This window comes from Heteronotia binoei, chromosome 15 (assembly GCF_032191835.1).
Source record: "Heteronotia binoei isolate CCM8104 ecotype False Entrance Well chromosome 15, APGP_CSIRO_Hbin_v1, whole genome shotgun sequence".
Classification (NCBI taxonomy): domain Eukaryota; kingdom Metazoa; phylum Chordata; class Lepidosauria; order Squamata; family Gekkonidae; genus Heteronotia; species Heteronotia binoei.
In genome coordinates, this window is record NC_083237.1 from 45,958,954 (window position 1) to 45,977,573 (window position 18,620).

The following is an 18,620-nucleotide window of genomic DNA, read 5'->3' on the forward strand; positions in this document are numbered from 1 at the left end:
TAATAGTAATGTCCATAGATACTTCTAGTTAAGAAAACGCACCTTTAAAAAAGAATCCTGTAATGCAGTAGGGAATGCCCACGTTCCTGCATGAAAAATATCACTGTTCCTCTTCCCCCGTCCCAGTGCAATTCCAATAATTTTCAAGCAGGTTACTTTGTCACATTTTTCATGCAGGAACGTGTATTGACTTTTTAAGAGTGCTTACTTCCCCTGGGCTGGACATCAGTATGCACTGAACCTTCCCGGGGAAAACATCTATGCAGTTTCTTGATGTCTGCCACATCTTCAGATTTAGCTGTGAGGGTGAGTCTTTTACTCGTTTATTTCCTTTACCCTATTGCAAACAAAAAGAAAGAAAAGAAGAGAGAGCCAGCATAGCGTGTAGCAGTTAGTGTCAGGCTAGGATCTGGGAGACCCAGGTTTGAATCCCCATTTTGCCATGGAAGCTCACTGGGTGACCTATTTTGGGCCAGTCCTGCACTCTCAGCCTAACCTACCTTGCAGGGTTGTCGTGAGAATAAAATGGAGGAGAGGAGAGCAATGTAAACTGCTTTGGGTTTCCGCGGGGAAGAAAAGAGGGCATAATTTATGTAAACACATCGATAAAACATTAAACAGTATTTTTTTATGTTTTCTTTTGTAGGATTCTGAATTGAAGTAGTAATTGACACGGCAAGAACTGTTCTCCCTCCCCTTATAAGTACTGTGTCTAGAACAGACACATATTTACTTTACAGATACACACTCTAAAGTCAGCTATGACTTGGTGGCAAAAAAAAAAAATAGCAGGCCATGACTGTAGGCCTCCCATTCTTAAGCAAGGAAGGATATCAGTAGCAGAGGTGGAATTCTAGCAGGAACTCCTTTGCATATTAGGCCACACCCCCTGATGTAGCCAATCCTCCAAGAGCTTGCAAGGCTCTTTTTTGTTAGGTCTTGGAGGATTGGCTACATCAGGGGGTGTGGCCTAATATGCAAAGGAGCTCCTGCTAGAATTCCACCACTGGTTAATAGGAATCAGTTACAGAAAATATACTTAGATTCAGGTGGGCAGCTGTGTCAGCCTGAAGCAGCAGAACAAAAGTTAAGAGTCCAGTGGCACTTTTTTGACCAACAGAGATCCAAGGTATAAGCTTTTGTGTGTGCGCGCACTTCTTCAGATACAGTGAAATGGAAGTTCCAAGTCCATAGATATAGGTTGAGGGTAAGCAGCAGTTTAGCACACAGTACAATTAAGATGTTTAAGAAATGCAAGGACCAAACTGGAATAACAGACTTCTATGGTCACTATTTGTTTGGGTTTAATTCCAGGGGAAAACATAGTGAAGGAAATAAGTACAGTATATCAGAATTGGATATAGATGGGCAGATCTACCCCTCTTAATTGTGGAACGCTGAGAGTAATTGGTCCTTGCTTCTGTTAAACGCTTTTTATTATGCTTGTGCTAATTTGTTGCTCACCCTCTACCTGCATGTATGGACTTGTAATTTCCATTTCATTGTATCTGAAGAAGTATGTGTGCACACGAAAGCTTATATCTTGAATAAAACTTTGTTGGTCTTAAAGGGGCCAGTGGATTATAACATTGTTCAGAAAATGTACTGTGAATGTTGAATGATATATTTGAATTCACATGCTCATGAATAAGTTTCCTGGCCTCTGTGTATGTGTTGGGTTTTTCTTCTTAGAAGTGTGAATACGGATAGCACAGTAAAGATCCATTTTTAATTCCATTGACAGTCCTTGACACTGCAGCTGTTCAGTTCAAAGAGTCCGGTGTGTCTTGTTGCAATGAACAAGATGTCAGTCTTAAAAAAGAACACATTGCCATTTGCCCAGGGCCTCGTTTTCACTGTAGTGACAGTGGGATCTGTACCTGGGAACAGGAGCTCTTCAACTTCAGGGAAATGCTGGGGGTTGTATTTCTAACAGTGTGAAAATGTTAACTTTTGACAGGGCATGGTGCAGGTGGGTATGGGAGTCGCCAATAGGTATCTGACAAATTTTAGAATCACAGTTTCTCTTGTAGCACAAAAGAAATGTTTTAACTGGTCAGCAGCACAATGCTGTTTTTCTTGGTGCAGTCGTCAGGTGTGCCAAGGAGTGGAAAGGGAAAAAAGCAGGGGGAAACTGTCCATCTTTGACTCAGTTGATGACCCCCTTAGCATGGGGTGCATTTCCAGCTTGTCAGGGCTGGCCCTAGACTGTCTGGCATCCTAAGCAAGGCTTAACTTCTGGCATCCCCCATACACTGATAACATCACCAAGTCACATGGTGGGTTGCCCAGTTGGGCACCTGCAGATGGCTGGCACCCTAGGTTATTGCCTAGTTTGCCTCCTGGCCAACTAGGAGAGCCAGTTTGGTGTAGTGGTTAAGTGTGCGGACTCTTATCTGGGAGAACTGGGTTTGATTCCCCACTCCTCCACTTGCACCTGCTAGCATGGTCCTGGGTCAGCCATCGCTCTGGCAGAGGTTGTCCTTGAAAGGGCAACTGCTGTGAGAGCCCTCTCCAGCCCCACCCACCTCACAGGGTGTCTGTTGTAGGGGAGGAAGGTAAAGGAGATTGTGAGCCGCTCTGAGACTCTTCGGAGTGGAGGGCGGGATATAAATCCAATATCTTCTTCTTCTTCTGGCAGGGCCATCTCTTCAGCTTGTTGAAACTGGTATGATATTGACATTCTAGCCAAATTTCAACATGGATCTTAAGATACAGGTCTCAAGTCACATGCTGCGGGGAACAGGCTTTTGGAAGCAGCCCTGACAACAGGCAGAGATGTTCCTGCAGAGGTTCTCCAAGATCCACACTCAGTTTTCTCTGTCCTGAACTCCTTTTTTTCTAGAGGATCCGAGGCCGGAAAGCAACACTGGATGAAATCCAGACGGTCCATTCAGAGCATCACACGTTACTCTACGGAACCAGCCCCTTGAACCGGCAGAAACTCGACAGCAAGAAATTGCTGGGTAGGAAATCTGGAGTCTTGGCCACTGTTTTGCATTAATTTAGTGTAGCCACAGTTTGCAGCATGGTCTCCAGGCTTAGAGATGCTTTCAGTCAGAGCCAGTTTGGTGTAGTGGTTAAGTGTGCGGATTCTTATCTGGGAGAACCGGGTTTGATTCCCCACTCCTCCACTTGCACCTGCTGGAATGGCCTTGGGTCAGCCATAGCTCTGCCAGAGGCTGTCCTTGAAAGGGCAGCTGCTGTGAGAGCCCTCTCCAATCCCACCCACCTCACAGGGTGTCTGTTGTGGGGGAGGAAGGTAAAGGAGATTGTGAGCCGCTCTGAGACTCTTCGGTGGAGGGCGGGATATAAATCCAATATCTTCTTCTTTTGTTCGGGTACACAAGACAATGGGGTGGAGAAGGCTCAGGGATTTTACAGCTGAGTAGCAAAAATGGGTTAGAGAATAATGAGGAGGAAGTTGTGGTGGAAGTGACCTAGGGCCAAGGGTGGGTCAGAAAGGGCTTTGCTGAAAAAGCGGATGTTCTGAGGAGACTGAGAAAGGTATTTGGAGGAACAGAGGAAGTTGTAGTTGAACCTCCAAAAAGTACACAAGAAAGGGCCTTTTCAGTGGCAGCTCCACCATTATGGAACAACCTCCCTATGGAAGAGTGCCTGGCCCCCTTATTTTCAGTCTTTAGGGATCAGCTGAAGATTGTTTTATTTAGGATAGCATTTGATTATAGCAGTACAATGTAAGATAAAGGCTAACAGCCTGGACTCTTTTTCTATCAGGAGCTCCTTTGCATATTAGGCCTTACCCCCTTGATGTCGCCAATGCTCCAAGAGCTTACAGGGCTCTTATTAAAGGGCCTACTGTAAGCTCCAGGAGGATTGGCTCCATCAGGGGTGTGTGGCCTAATATGCAAAGGAGTTCCTGCTACAAAAAAGCCCTGCAGTAACAGCACTCAAAAGTACAAAAAAAGAGCAAAAATGCTGTATGAACAGCTCCTTTTTACTGTATAGAATCTCACATGGAGATTCTACACTCCTCACTTGGACCTTTTTTTGTAGAAAAAGCCCAGCAAGAATTCATTTGCATATCAGGTCACACACCCTGACATCACCATTGTTCCACACAGCAGGAACTCATTTGCATATTAGGCCACATCCCCTGATGCCAGCTGGAATTGCATTCCTATGCGTTCCTGCTCAAAAAAAACCCCCTGTCCCCACTAATGATATCTAAATTTACTTTACAATATATTTACACGTAACATACACTAGTAGACACAAAAGGCACCCCACTTGCATCTGTGCATTATCAAGTGCAATAAAACAGTCCTTGAAAAGGCATTATTTGGGTATTAATTTGGCTTGGAAATGCCAAATGCACATCCCTGCTCTGAACCAAACCTCTGCTAAATGTCAGCTTTTAGCAGATGCTGGGGGTTTTTTGCATTTTAAACTCTACAGCTGAATCCATGAGGACTAGAAACACTCTTTTAAATGGAAGTTGTAATTTTCATAACCTTTGTTAATGAAATTGCTGTGTGATTATCATGGCAGTAACTAGTCAAAAAACATGTGCCATGAAGCACCATCTCTTTGCATTGGATCCAACCAGGCTTTTTTGGTCTGTAGCCCTCATCCCATTTGAGTTTTTTCCATGCAGGTCGCATGATCTTCAACATAGCAGGCAATCAAAGGAGACCCCTTCCTCCATTTCTCACTAGCGTAAAAGTTGGCTGGATCTAACCCTTTATCCATACTTGGTTGTGCAGAACTTTTCCTTTCCAACAGTGGTGAACAACAGCCTGGTTGTGGGACGACATGTCTGTACTCCGGCTCCCCACCAGCTGCCCCTTTCTGGTTCCAGTTCTCATTCTGATGGCTTCTCCTAAGTAGATAGGTGTGTGCAAACCTCTGACATGTGTTCTGCCTACTGTAAACATTCACCTTTGCCTCTTCCTCTGCAGGACCCCTTACTCAGAAGATGTATGCCGTTCTCCCGTGTGGAGGCATTGGGGTGTGTATATGACTCTTGAATGTTAATGTTTGGCAAAGGGGGGATGACACTGTACTTTATTTATTTATTTATTTATTTTATTTATCTGAGATTTATATCCCACCCTTCCCACTAGGTGGCTCAGGGCGGCTTACAACATGTAAAACTAACATAAAATATAAAATTAAGCATTAAAATTAACATTTCATAATTTATAGTTAAAAATCTAAACAATTATTATATACATAAACATTAAAATCATACAGCGGTCTTAAAGCTACACTCGATTCAACTTCTTAAAGATCCAAGTGGGCAGCTGTGCTAGTCTGAAGCAGTAGAACAAATTTTGGCCCAGTGGCACCTTTAAGACCAACAAAAGTTTATTCAGGGTATGAGCTTTTGTGTGCAGACACACTTCCTCAGGTACATAGAAGTGAAAGTTTATGTTTCATACACACACGCACATATATAGCTGTTCAGTCGCACAGTCGAGTCTGACTCTTTGCGACCCCATGGATCAAGTCACGCCAGGTTCTCCTGTCTTCCACCATCCTCCGAAGTCTGCTCAAATTCGTGCTAGTTACATCAGTAACACTGTCCAGCCATCTCATCTTTTGCCATCCCCTTCTTCTTTTGCCTCCTGTCTTTTCCAGCATCAGGATCTTCTCCAGTGAGTGCCCCCTTCTAATTTGCAAGACTGATTTGCTGCTCACGCTATATAGAGGCATCTGCCTATATCTATATATGGAACGTTAACTTCTGTTTCTATGTATCTGAGGATGTATGCCTGCACATGAAAACTCACACCTTGAATAAACTTCTGTTGGTCTTAAAGGTGCCACTGGACTCCAATATTGTACTTCTCATATCCCTAGTTGTTTTTCATTTGTCTCTCATTCAGTTTCCAGTGTCTTCTGCTTTTCTCCCTCTCCCCACCCCTCCAATTGTGCCTTCCGAAACTTCCTGTATCTGCGTCTAATTCCTAATGTCTGGTGTGAAGCACCTCTGAGCTATCCTGCCCTTTGTAGACAGTTTCATTGTGGTTTGGAAAATGTCCTATTTCATTTATTTATTTAAGACCCTTTTATGCTGCATTTCCAGGACAGCGCATTATAAAGCATTAGAACCATTAAGAACGTTGTAAAATAATTCAGTGAAAACAACACTGAAACCAGGGAGGAAGGGCCCAGTAACGGACCTCTGAGCTAGATACCCTTCCTTTGCTTCTGCAAAAGCTCTGATCTCCCTTGGCAGGTTGACAGCGACACAGTGTGGAACGAAATGCACTCATCCAGCGCGGTCCGCATGGCTGTTGGCTGCTTGCTGGAGCTGGCCTTCAAAGTGGCATCCGGGGAACTTAAGGTGCGTTCTGCTCAGCAAGCAGCTTTCTCTTCATTACAATAACCCCCTTTAAGCCTTGCCCTCAAACTAGGGGAAGGGCTGTGGCACAGAGTGGTGAAGCATATGCTTTGCTTGCAGAGTTCAATCCTTAGCCTCTCCGCTAGATTGCAGTTATTTAGGAAAGGCTTTGTCTGCCTTGATTCTCGAAAGAAGCACAGACAGAGTGGCCAGTATGGAGCTAGATGGACCCAAAGTCTCACCACTGAGCGCATATTGTCCCGGAACTGCTGAAAGTGCAGAGGTTGCACTGCTGGTTATCCTTCCTTGGTTCTGGCTCTCGCTGCTACTACTAGTTAAGAACACAATGAAGCCCTGTTGGGGAAATTGCTAGAGTCTCTGGCTTTTGTGCCCTAGCGCATTGATCAGGATGTTCCTGAGCGTGTGTAGTGTGTATTCCTCCTCTGACAAGAAGCTGCTTTTATATCAGTTCAGCAAAAGGCCAAATACCTCCGCATGCGCAGAGTGGACCTAGGCTGTTTTTTGCTCTGCTGGTACATTGACGTGAAGGGCTGTCGTTCCCTGATTGCAGGGAGACAATGCGAGGGCAGGTGGGATCTAATTTGGATGGCACTTACATCCATATGTTTTTCTCCCCACAGAATGGGTTTGCTGTCATCCGGCCACCAGGTCATCACGCAGAGGAGTCCACAGCCATGTGAGTGGGTAAAACAGAGTGGGGAAGACAGGGGATGCGTTAACAAAATCCCTCTTTTGGAATTAGGGAGGGATCGTGGTTCAGTGACAGAGCATCTGCTTTGCATGGAAAAGGTCCAAGTTCAATCCCCAGCATTTCCCATAAAAAAGTTCAGGTAGGTAATGCAGAACACCTCCACGTGAGACCCTGGGGAACTGCTGTTGATCAGAGTAAACAATACTGACACGCTCAGACTGTGAAAATGTAAATTTGTCTCAAATGTGTAGTGAAACTTTCATCATTTCTGGGAGATGCAGAGTTGTTATAGATTTCCATCCCACTTCTCGAGCTCTGCTCCAGGAGGCTAATGGGGGAGAAAAGAATCAAGACAATAAATACAGATGGAAAAGGATGAATCACTCAAACAGGGAGAGCGTGGCAATTCTTGTGTTTTTTTCGTCTTTTGTTCTAACTGTGTTGTCTCTCTCCCCGCTCCCCTTCATTTCCCAGGGGCTTCTGTTTCTTCAACTCTGTTGCCATTGCTGCCAAGCTCCTCCAGCAAAAACTTGCCATCAACAAAATTCTCGTTGTGGACTGGGTAAGGAGCTCTCCGACCTGCTGCTGTTGTTGCCGCTTGTACAAAGAGAAATGCACCTCAGGGAGTGGGTTTAGATGGAGTATTAATTGGGAGCTTACTCCCAAATGAGTGTGCACAGAGAACTGCAGCCTCTCATGCAGGTGCCAGCTCACTCTTCATCTAAGAGAGCCAGGTTGGTGTAGTAGTTAAGTGTGTGGACCCCAGGGCCAGTGCATGGGAGCAGGCCATGTAGGTGGCTGCCTAGGGCACCACATGGCCTATGGGGCACCTCTAGACACCCCCTCCCCCCACGCCAGCCAGCCCACTTGGCTTCCCCGCACTGCAGGGAGGTGAAGCAGGGCTGGCCATTTGCATGCTGGGCTCCTCAAGAGGAGTCTGTCCTGCAAACCGGGCCATTGGAGGACGGGGGGTGGGGCCTTGCCGGGGGCGGCAAAAGCCCCAGCGCTGGCCCTGGCGGACCCTTATCTGGGAGAACCGGGTTTGATTTCCCACTCCTCCGCTTGCAGCTGCTGGAATGGTCTTGGGTCAGCTATAGTTCACTCAGAGTATGTCCTTGAAAGGGCAGCTGCTGTGAGAGCCCTTTCAGCCCCACCTACCTGTTTGTTGTGGGGGAGGAAGGTAAAGGAGGTTGTGAGCCGCTCTGAGATTCAGAGCGGAGGGTGGAATATAAATCCAATGTTGTCGTCGTCTTTATACTTGGGTGGTTATAAGCAAATAAGAGTCCTGCCAGATCAGACCAATAGTCCATCTAGTCCAGCATTCTCCCTCACACAGTGACCAACCAGGTTCCTCTGAACAGCCAGCAACAGGGCATAGAGGCTGAGGCCTTCCCTTCATATTGCCTCCTCGCTTTGCAGTTGAAAGGCTTAGTGACTGAATATGGAGGTTCCCCATAGTCCCTATGGCTAGTAGCCTTTGACAGATGAGACATATTTTCAGCTCTGTCCACCCCATGCATAATTTTATAATTATCATGTCCCCCTTAGTCATCTCCTAAATTCATACCAGATGAATGGTCTCAAATGCAGGAGTGGTTATAATTTTCTTGTTATATTATTACTGTAAGAGTTCTATACCTGTTGGAACTATACTTATTAGTGTTTAGGATAAGGGTCACTAATTATTACTTCGTTAATGCTTTTTCCTTCTTCATGTGTATGTGCTCTTCCTTATATAATGGCTTTTTCTTGTAGAATTGTTTTTTTTCTTTATAATTGTTTGTATTATATTGTTAGGTGTAGTCATAAGAACATAAGAGAAGCCATGTTGGATCAGGCCAGTGGCCCATCTAGTGCAACACTCTGTGTCACACAATGGCCAAAAAAACCAGGCACTATCAGGAGGTCCATCAGTGGGGCCAGGACACTAGAAGCCCTCACACTGTTACCCCTCCCCAGCACCAAGAATATAGAGCATCACTGCCCCAGACAGAGAGTTCCAACAATACACTGTGGCTAATCGCCATTGATGGACCTCTGCTCCATATGTTTATTCAATCCTCTCTTGAAGCTGGCTATGCTTGTAGCTGCCACCACCTCCTGTGGCAGTGAATTTCATGTGTTAATTAAGTCATTGTAATTTTGTTATCTCAATAAAGGAAAACGAAATACTAAACTGAAAAGTCCCAGACTCTTCAGGTTTTTCCTGTAGGGAAGGTGCTCCAGCCCCCTTATCATCTCGGTTGCCCTCCTCTGTACCTTTTCTAGCTCTGCAATGTCCTTTTTGGGAAACAGTGCCCAGAACTGTAGTTGGGACACTCAGGCATAGTTTGTTATGATATCCAAGCAGAACGACATTTTACCTTTTGACACCCATCTCTGATCCCCTCTTGGATTGGGCCTGTCCTTTGATTTGATTGGCTCTGGACAGTGTGACCTTATCAACTAACTCTTTTCCCATTCATATTCCTGCAGGATATTCATCATGGCAATGGCACCCAGCAGGCATTCTACAGTGACCCCAGTGTGCTCTACATCTCTCTCCACCGCTATGACAATGGCAATTTCTTCCCAGGCAGTGGAGCCCCTGAAGAGGTGATGGCAACTTTTTATTCAGCCCACTAGGGCTTGGCTTGACAAACTCTGTAATCTCTGTGCTGAAAATGGATATTGTGAGAGAAACATAGACATGATTCAGACTAACACTGACTGAAGTTTGAAGTTGTGTCAGCAAGCCTGGAAAGAAATGCTGGGTTTGTTCAAGCAATCTCTCCTCCCTGCTCCCTCCTGTGTTATGTGACAAATTCATTACTTTCTTACTTCTATATTCCAACCAGCATGTTGTGGTTTGTGCTTATCCTGCAAGCCAGAATTGGCATGCCATGGTTTGTTCCTGCCTCAGAATCCTGATTTTTCAAAGCAAACATGAACTGTAATTTGTCCATTCAGATTTTACTGAAAGTACAGTTTGCTAAGCCCTGACCTGGATAGCCCAGGCTAGCCCAATCTCATCAGATCTCGGAAGCTAGCCAGGGTCAGCTCTGACTAATATTTGTATGGGAGACCTCCAAGGAATACCAGGGTCATGACACGGAGGCAGGCAATGGCAAACCGCCTCTGAATGTCTATTGCCTTGAAAACTTTACAGGGTTGTCATAAATCAGTTGTGACTTGATGACACTTTCCAGGACCACTATAGTTTGCTGAAACACAAGTCAGAGCTAATCAACTTACAGCAAGGGTCCCCAGCATGAGACCTGCTGACACATTTCCTAGTGCCTAGCCATTGTTTTTTAAAGTGGGTGGAGTCATGTGGAGCATTTGCCCAACAATGTTTCTGATTGGCTGCCGCCACAGCACAAAGATCTTCACTGTATGACTGAAGGTAAGCTATGTGTATGCAAGAAAATATTCTTGTAAACAATATGTTCATTTTAAAAGGCACCCTGTGAAACAGAGATTCTGCCTGAAACGTTGATTAGAGTTACGCATGACCTCACTCCCCGACGTTGTGTGGTTGGCTCCACCTGCTGCGGCAGCCATTTTGTGGCTTTGACTTTTTGTGACATAATTCCCAAAGTGCCCACAGGCTTCAAATCCTTGGGGTCATGCAAAGTGGAGGGGAGGTGACAGTGTACAAACCTGGTGTTCTTTCTGGACTCATTCATGGCTCTCCAAACTTTAATTGGGGTTTCTGTTGCTGCCCTTTTTTGCATACCTTGTGTTTCAGAATGGAGGAGAAAGGGCAGGGGCAAGTTCTGAAAGATCTGGTTGGTATAAGTGAGGACCCCTTACTAGAAGAAATGAAGGAAGCAGCAAAGTTAGGAGTCAGGAGCGGTTTATTGAGTGGCCAGGGGTACTGACCAAACCTGTAGATGTGTGTTTGCACATGTTCATTCACAAGCCTACACGGTAGCTTCATAGTCTGAGGCTTTCCCCCTGCATTTATCCTACTTACTGCTGCTTAGATCCTGCTCCTTCCCTCTAATCCCACCCCCTCCTTGGTTCAGCTCTTCCACTGTGGGGTGCTCTCCTGGATGCTTCCCCTTCCAGCTCTGGGTGATCTGAGCTGTGACTATAGCTTTTGTGACCTGTGATGTTTCCTCTCTTCCAGGTCGGCAGTGGGATGGGCGTAGGCTACAACGTAAACATTGCCTGGACTGGTGGAGTGGACCCCCCAATTGGCGATGTGGAGTATCTGACCGCCTTCCGGTAGGAGTGCCAACAGTCACTATCAGTAGTGGGGGCTTCACTTTCAAGGGTGCCTCTGTGGATAAAGACCCGCTCGAACCAGCTAATTCTCTCCCATGATGAGAATCCTGATATAATTTGGTCTCTGCCATAGTTGTGCCCTGGAACTGGGATAGAGGTTGAGATCTTTTTCAGCTTGTAGGATTATTGCAAGGCTAGCCCAAAAATGCTGTTACTGGCTAAACAATGTCTTAGTATCTTCTGACCTTTTTCTTCCTGGGACTCTCATGCAGTGTTCCCTCTAAGCTGAGTTAGTGTGAGCTAGCTCACAGTTTTTTAGCTCCTGGCTCACACATTTTTGTCTTAGCTCAGGAGAAATGGCCCTAGAGCTAACTAATTTATACAGTTGCTCACAACTTTATTGCCAGTAACTCACAAAGTAGAAAATTTTTCACAAGATTCCACAGCTTAGAGGGAGTATTGCTCCCTTGTGAGCAGCCTGTTTTAATCTCTGCAGCAAATAACACATAATTTTTGGTTTACGGATGTGCTAGGTGCTAGGAAGTAGTGCCCTGGTGTTTTTAATTCAGACAACCAAGGAGAAAATCAGCTTAGGGCTCAAACAGGCAAGACTAAGATGATATATCTAGTTCCATCCATAAAATGTAAATTGCAGGCTTATGCAGCCTCAGTTTACCTCTGGGCTGGGCAGGGAAGTGAGTGTTTAATATCTTCAGGTTCACTGTTCAAAACTGGGCTTGCTGCTTTGTTGCTAGTGAGAGTTTTCTTTACATCATGTATAGTCTACTTTTCTTACAAAAACTCAAGTCTTCCTCAAAGGAAGAGGTGTCAGAAAATTGAATTCTTGGTTAAATAGTGTCAATTCGAGTATATGATAAAGCTAATAGGCAGGGTCTTTCAAAGTCATGAGTTTATTTATCTAAATAAATAATTTGTATAACATTTATATTTATATCTCACTTTTCTCCCCAATGAGAGACCCAGAACAGCTGATGTCAAGTTTCCCCATTTCCATTTTATCCACACATTGTCCCTGTGAGGGAGATTAGACTGATAATATGTGAGAGGCCCAGGGTCATGCAGTAAACTTCCATGGCAGAGTGGGGTTAAACCCAGGTCTCTGAAATCCTAGTCCGGGGGTGGCCAAACTGTGGCTCTTTCACGCATGTTGTGCGGCTCTCAACACTGGCTTCAAGAAGGCATTTCAGACTTTAAATCACTTCTCCCAGCCAAGCCAGCCAGCGACTTGAAGAATGCATTTAAAGTTGAAGTTGCTTTCTTTCCATCTCTCTCTCTCCTACCTCCCCCATTTATCTTCCTTCCTTCCTTCCTTCCCTCCCTGTCTTACAACTCTCAAACATCTGACATTCATGTCTTGCTGCTCTCAAACATCTGAAATTTATTCTATGTGGCTCTTAGGTAAAGCAAATTTGGCCACCTCTCTCCTAGTCCAACACTCTGGCTCTCAGAGCTGAGTGAATAAAGCTGGTCCCAGCAGCCTCACAGTATGCTACGTGGTTGAGGGAATAGTATTTGGTGACTCCTAAGCCAAATCTTCCTGCAGTGTGCCACCAGCTGGGGCAGGAATTACAAGAAGCCCCTTCCCACCCATGCTCATTGCCTGCTGTGTGAAGGCAGTAGGGCAAACGCTACCTCTCAAAGCTCCTCCACGTACAGGCAGGAAGCAAATGATGCAGGAAATTATCTTCATGGTTGCTGGGCGACCACCCAGCCTTCCCAAGTAATTTCCCAATCTGTATAACTTTGGCCCTGCCTGCCTCAGCGTTTGACTTCCCTTATCTCTTAAAAGGAATATCATTTAATTTTCTCAGCTGTGGGGGTGGACGGGGTGAACATAGTCAGACACCTTTGTGCTGTTAAGAGAAATAATCATAATTAAAAATCTCATTCTCCTTCAACTCAGTCTCCAGCAGTCAGGATAGGGGGTGGGGCTCTGTAGGAAGACTCCAAGGAGGAAGTTGCTGTTAACAAAGAAGCCCCTCCCCCCAAATATCACATGTTTGGTCTCACCTTCTCTGACTTGTACAGCCTGCCAAAATTAGCCTTGATTTAATTGGTCTATGGGGAGAGTTGCAAAGAAATGGACAGGGTGAGTTCACCTGATGTGGCCAGAATCATCCTCATCCAAGCGGCACTCTGCTACAGGCTTCCATGGTGTTGCAGCTCCTCCTAACAGAAGTCTTTTGTGTCCACTCAGGACTGTGGTGATGCCGATAGCCAACGAGTTCTCCCCGGATGTGGTCCTCATCTCTGCCGGCTTCGATGCTGTCGAGGGGCACCTGTCCCCTCTGGGTGGATATTCCGTCACGGCCAAATGTGAGTGGGGGCAGATGGAGAGAGGGCTATTTCTGAGTTTGTGGTGTGATACCAGATTGTGATCTTCTGATGCAAATTGAGGGCACATGACACCATGTTCCCTTGCTTTTTTGCATAACTGTGATGTGAGAATGTTAAAGTTAACAGAATCCTCCTGCCCCCCTTCTATCAGGAATTCTGGTTCACATTGTATAACATGATTGTATCATATGACATTTTGAGTGGATTTAGGCTTTCGCCATGCTGGTGTTACCCCATTGCATTGTTTAATTGGGGAGGGGAGGTTTCTCCCAATCTAGATTAGGAAAAAGGAGCTTTTGAGTTTAGATGTAATTGTGTGTGTGAGAGAGAGTTTTAATGAAATTTATACCCTACTTTTTACCCCTATGGCAACCCAAAGTAGCTAACAGTATTCTCCCTACTTTATCCCCGCAACAACGACCCTGTGAGGGGAGGTTAGGTTAGGAATGTACGACTGGCCCAAGGTCCCCCCGCAAGCTTCCATGGTGAAGGGAGGATTTATTTATTTATTTATTTATTTATATTTATATTTAGACTTATATCCCGCCCTTCCCACCGAAGTGGCTCAGGGCGGTTTACAACATAATAAACTTACATAAATTTAGCATAAAAAACATTACATAAGAAGATTAAAACAATAAATTAATAAGACATAAAAACCAGCGGTCTATTAAATGCATTTTAGTTCCATCTAAAAATTTCTCAGTGTCAGTTAGTTGTTGTAGGCCTGCCGGAAGAGGGCTGTCTTACAGGCCCTGCGGAACTGCCCTAGGTCCCGCGGGGCCCTCACCTCTTCCGGCAGCTGGTTCCACCAGTAAGGCGCTGTTACCGAGAAGGCCCGATCCCTGGTGGATTTCAGACGGGCCTCCTTTGGCCCGGGGATTACTAGCAGGTTTTGTGAGCCCGATCTTAGTACTCTCTGGGGAACGTGTGGGGAGAGACGGTCCCTAAGGTAGGCAGGTCCTAGGCCATATAGGGCTTTAAAGGTAATGACCAACACCTTGTACCGGACTCGGAATGTTATTGGCAGCCAGTGCAGATCCCGAAGCCCCGACCGAATGTGCTCCCATCTTGGGAGCCCTAATAGCCTGAAACCTGGGTCTCCCAAATCCTAGTCTGAGACTCTAACCATTATGCCACACTGTCTATATGGTGGGGTTGGGTAGAGAGGGGGGCAACTCTTAGGAGATACAAGGGGATTATCTCTGGTCAGCATGCATGTGTTGATGAGCATGGGGATGCATTTCCAAACCTTGCAAGGTTCAGGCAGAAACGCATTGTCAGACATTTCGTTCCTCGCCCACCTTGGCTGTGCTTCTAATCCCAAGATGTCCTTAGCAATGGAAAGAATAGGGAATGTCTAATTTACCTGGGAAGCACTAACCACCATTGTTGTTCGGCAGCACGTTACAGTTCAGTCCCACCCATGGCCAACTGCATTACGAGATTAGTTCAAGGAAACAGACAGTCCAGTCATGGATCTCCAAGATTTGCACATATTGGGCTGTGGGAGAAAGAAAAGGATACTTGAAGTTCCTGTGTTCTTCTTGGCCTCGCAGGTTTCGGACACCTGACCAAGCAGCTGATGAAACTGGCGAGTGGGCGTGTTGTCCTAGCCCTGGAGGGAGGCCACGACTTGACCGCCATCTGTGATGCCTCTGAAGCCTGCGTCTCTGCTTTGCTTGACCTCGAGGTCAGTGTGCCTAGCATAACTGTGGTTGGTTGGTTATTTATTTATTTGGCTTGCATTCTGCCCTTTCCCATAATGGGCTCAGGGCAGCTTACAACATAAATTGAACAATAAAAACCTACAATTTAAATTTAAAGCAATACAATAACAACCAAAGCAATAGAACAAAATAAAGTGCATCATCGGCAGAAAGGGCACATTTCGCAAGATACGGTAGTTTTTGGCCCAAGAAAAGTGATAGTATTAATAATAAAATTCAGCACCAAAATAAGGCTGTAAAGCATGTTGTCACAATGAGGGAAGCCATCTGATGGAATAGTGGCTGGATTAGGACACCTGCTGCCTTAACCAAAAGCCAGGTGGAATAGCTCCATCTTGCAGGCCCTACAAAATGGTAGTAACTCAGGTAGGGTCCGGATCTCCATAGGGAGCTGATTCCACCAGGCAGGGGCCAGAGCTGAAAAAGCCCTGCCTCTGGTTGAGGCAAAAAAAAATTTGTCCATTTCTCTTGAGAAAGAAAGGTATGAAGGCTCAATCCCACTGGTTTGGGAGAAGAATATCAGACAAACCCAGTGGACTGCCTAGTTTGTGGCCACTAGTCCTGTTTGTGGCCAACAGTTTCCCTGGTAAGACCAATGAAGAGGGCCTAGAGGCCAAGGTCTCCTAGCACCGATAGTCAGTTTCACTGCCTCTAAAAATAGATTCAGGTGGGTAACCATGTTCATCCACAGGAGAAGAAGAGCAAGATTCACATCCGGTAGAACTTTTAAGGCCATCAAGATTTCCCTGGTATACAATTTGAGAGTCAGAACTCTCAAAAGGCTTGGAATACCTTGGAAACTGGTCCTTTAATACATATGTTATTGGAGGGTCCTCCTTATATTAGTTTTAGAATAGGGTTTTGCCCCCCGTAAATTCACAGTTTATTGGTTTTCAAAAACAAAACAAAAAACATTTCAGCTACATATAACTATACATATGTCAACACATTATAAAGAACTACTAAGATATAGTGTATATAGAATTGAGGTATTAATTCTGTGTACACTATACATAGAGCCCTGTGGTGCAGAATGGTAAGCTGCAGTATTGCAGTCCAAGATCTGCTCACAACCTGAGTTCGATTCTGGCGGAAGTTGGGTTCAGGTAGCCGGCTCATGGTTGACTCAGTCTTCCATCTGTCCAAGGTTGGCAAAATGAGTATCCAGCTTGCTGGGGGAAAAGTGTAGATGACTGGGGAAGGCAGTGGCAAACCACCCCGTAAATAGTCTGCCATGAAAACGTCATGATGTGATGTCACCCAGAGTTGGAAATGACTGGTGCTTGCACAGGGGACTACAGCTGCCCTTTTTTTTTTTAAGTTTGCCTTATTAGCCTTCCATAGGGCCTGTAAAACAGAGCTGTTCCGCCAGGCTTTTAGTTGAGGCTGCAGGCGTCTATTCTTGTTCTGGTTGACCTCCCCTGCCAGCACTGTCACCTGTGCTATAAAACAGAATGATATCTGCCATCTCTATGGGATATCATGATGTGAGACGGCCAGGCTGGGCAATATGTGATTATGGTAAATTTTCTGATTGCTGTTGAGTTGTCTGTTTATAAATGTTTTTATTGTATTTTATTGTTTTATCATATGTGGTACTCCGCCCTGAGCCCTATGGGGAATGGGTGGAATAGAAATATACTAAAATAAACAAATAATGCTCCTTTTAGTTACTTAGATAATTTTTCATCTTTGTCTCATCACAAGCTGGTTTAACTCCTTTTATCTGATAGATTCCCTAACCTTACCTTTGCTGTTGCAAGATTTTTCCATTGGTTTACTCCAGATGATGCTACTTAACAGAGAGGTTTTTCACTGCTCAAGACTGTTAGTCAAGGAGCTTTAATTAGATTAAAGGAAACAAAAACTTGATGGCCTATAAGGTGCTACTGGACTCTAGCCTTGCTTTTCTAGAAGCAGAGTTTTTCTTTTAGTCATCATGGCTAGCAGTTGTTGATGGACCTCCATGAAATTGTCTAATTGATACCTTACTTACGGCCACTGGCAGTGGATTTAACAGTGAATTCCACAAGGAGCAATGAAATATATTAGGTGACAGCTGCTCCAAAAAAGAAACCTGGCTCTGATTGGGTCGGAGGTGTTGAAGGGAAAGAGGAATAAGACCATCTCTGTCCTGGCACATAAAAAAGTATGCCAGTTTCTGATTTAAATATTCTTTTGATGTTTATCCTGCCAGTGGCATCTCCCCAAGGCACAGCTGGAAACTAGGCCTAGTTTCCATCATAGAAACAGGGTTACATTCTATTGCTGCATTTCGGAACCTGACTAAACGTGTGTGGGGACAAAAAAAAATCAGTTTTGTTTTCCCTTTGGTTCCACCCAGCCTTCACTCTTGCCTTTTATTTCCTGCTCTTCTTTCTTGACTTGCCTTCTCATGTCCTTGCTCCTCTCAAGCCAAGTCCTGACAGCCTTTTATTTTAGAAACTAGACTCTCTCTCTTTCTCTGTCTCCTCCAACGCAGCTGGAGCAGTTGGATGAAGCTCTGTTGCAGCAGAAGCCCAATGCAAATGCTGTGGCCACGCTGGAGAAAGTGATCGAAATCCAGAGTAAGTTTTTGGCCCTGGTCCTTTGGCCAGAAACAAGAGCTACTTTCATTGTGTTGCATTTTGAGGGAGTAGCAGTAAAAAAGTATTGCTTGGTTTGCTTACAAAAATGATAAATGTGTTTTGCAGAGACATACTTACTAGAGAGGTCCTCTCACTCAGGAGGTGGGATAATGTTAGAACTCCCGGATTCATTCTACAATAAATCCAACTTTGCTGCTGTGAAATAAGCAGATAATTCTGAAAAGAGCATCTGAAATGGGAGGTTTTCACAGGTGGGGCAAGCTAACATATGACACTGGGTTGTTTGGGTTCCTAGATGTGGAATGTAGCAGCCCAAAAGGAGAGGATACTGGTATGGATTGGGTAAATCTTTACAGGTAAAGTGACCTTTACATGATGGGGAAGGACTTCTTCTTGGGGCTGCTTTGAGCCCTGATAGCAGAAATAAAGGCAGGTACCTGCATTGTCTGCAAGATGGTTAAAAGCTTTCAAGTTCCACAGAACTCTTCATCAGGCTAGGGCTTCCTTGGGATGCTTTTTCTCTAGCTGGGCGCACTTCCACAGAGTCATTTGCTGTGAAGATTTGCAAGAAGGAGAAGGATTTGGCCCTCCCTCCCACTAGTTGATTTTCTCCTGTAGATACACCACCCCCACCCCCATCCCAGCATTATCAGGGAAGCAACTCTGATGGGAACCAGTTATTATATTGCATCTGACAACTTTAACATCCA

General features: G+C 45.1%; 1 protein-coding gene across 6 annotated transcripts in view; it reads left to right on the forward strand.

Annotated features, from left to right (window-relative positions):
* Positions 1-18,620, forward strand: part of HDAC5 (histone deacetylase 5) — a 165,412-nt gene that overhangs the window by 142,118 nt on the left and 4,674 nt on the right. For all 6 annotated transcript variants that reach the window (XM_060256660.1, XM_060256661.1, XM_060256658.1 and 3 more), the window contains 10 exons: positions 2,846-2,966; positions 4,923-4,972; positions 6,206-6,313; positions 6,952-7,007; positions 7,497-7,584; positions 9,498-9,617; positions 11,137-11,234; positions 13,453-13,571; positions 15,152-15,285; positions 17,805-17,889. In XM_060256660.1, the coding sequence (XP_060112643.1) occupies positions 2,846-2,966; positions 4,923-4,972; positions 6,206-6,313; positions 6,952-7,007; positions 7,497-7,584; positions 9,498-9,617; positions 11,137-11,234; positions 13,453-13,571; positions 15,152-15,285; positions 17,805-17,889 (979 nt within the window). The remainder of the gene's footprint in view (positions 1-2,845; positions 2,967-4,922; positions 4,973-6,205; positions 6,314-6,951; positions 7,008-7,496; positions 7,585-9,497; positions 9,618-11,136; positions 11,235-13,452; positions 13,572-15,151; positions 15,286-17,804; positions 17,890-18,620) is intronic.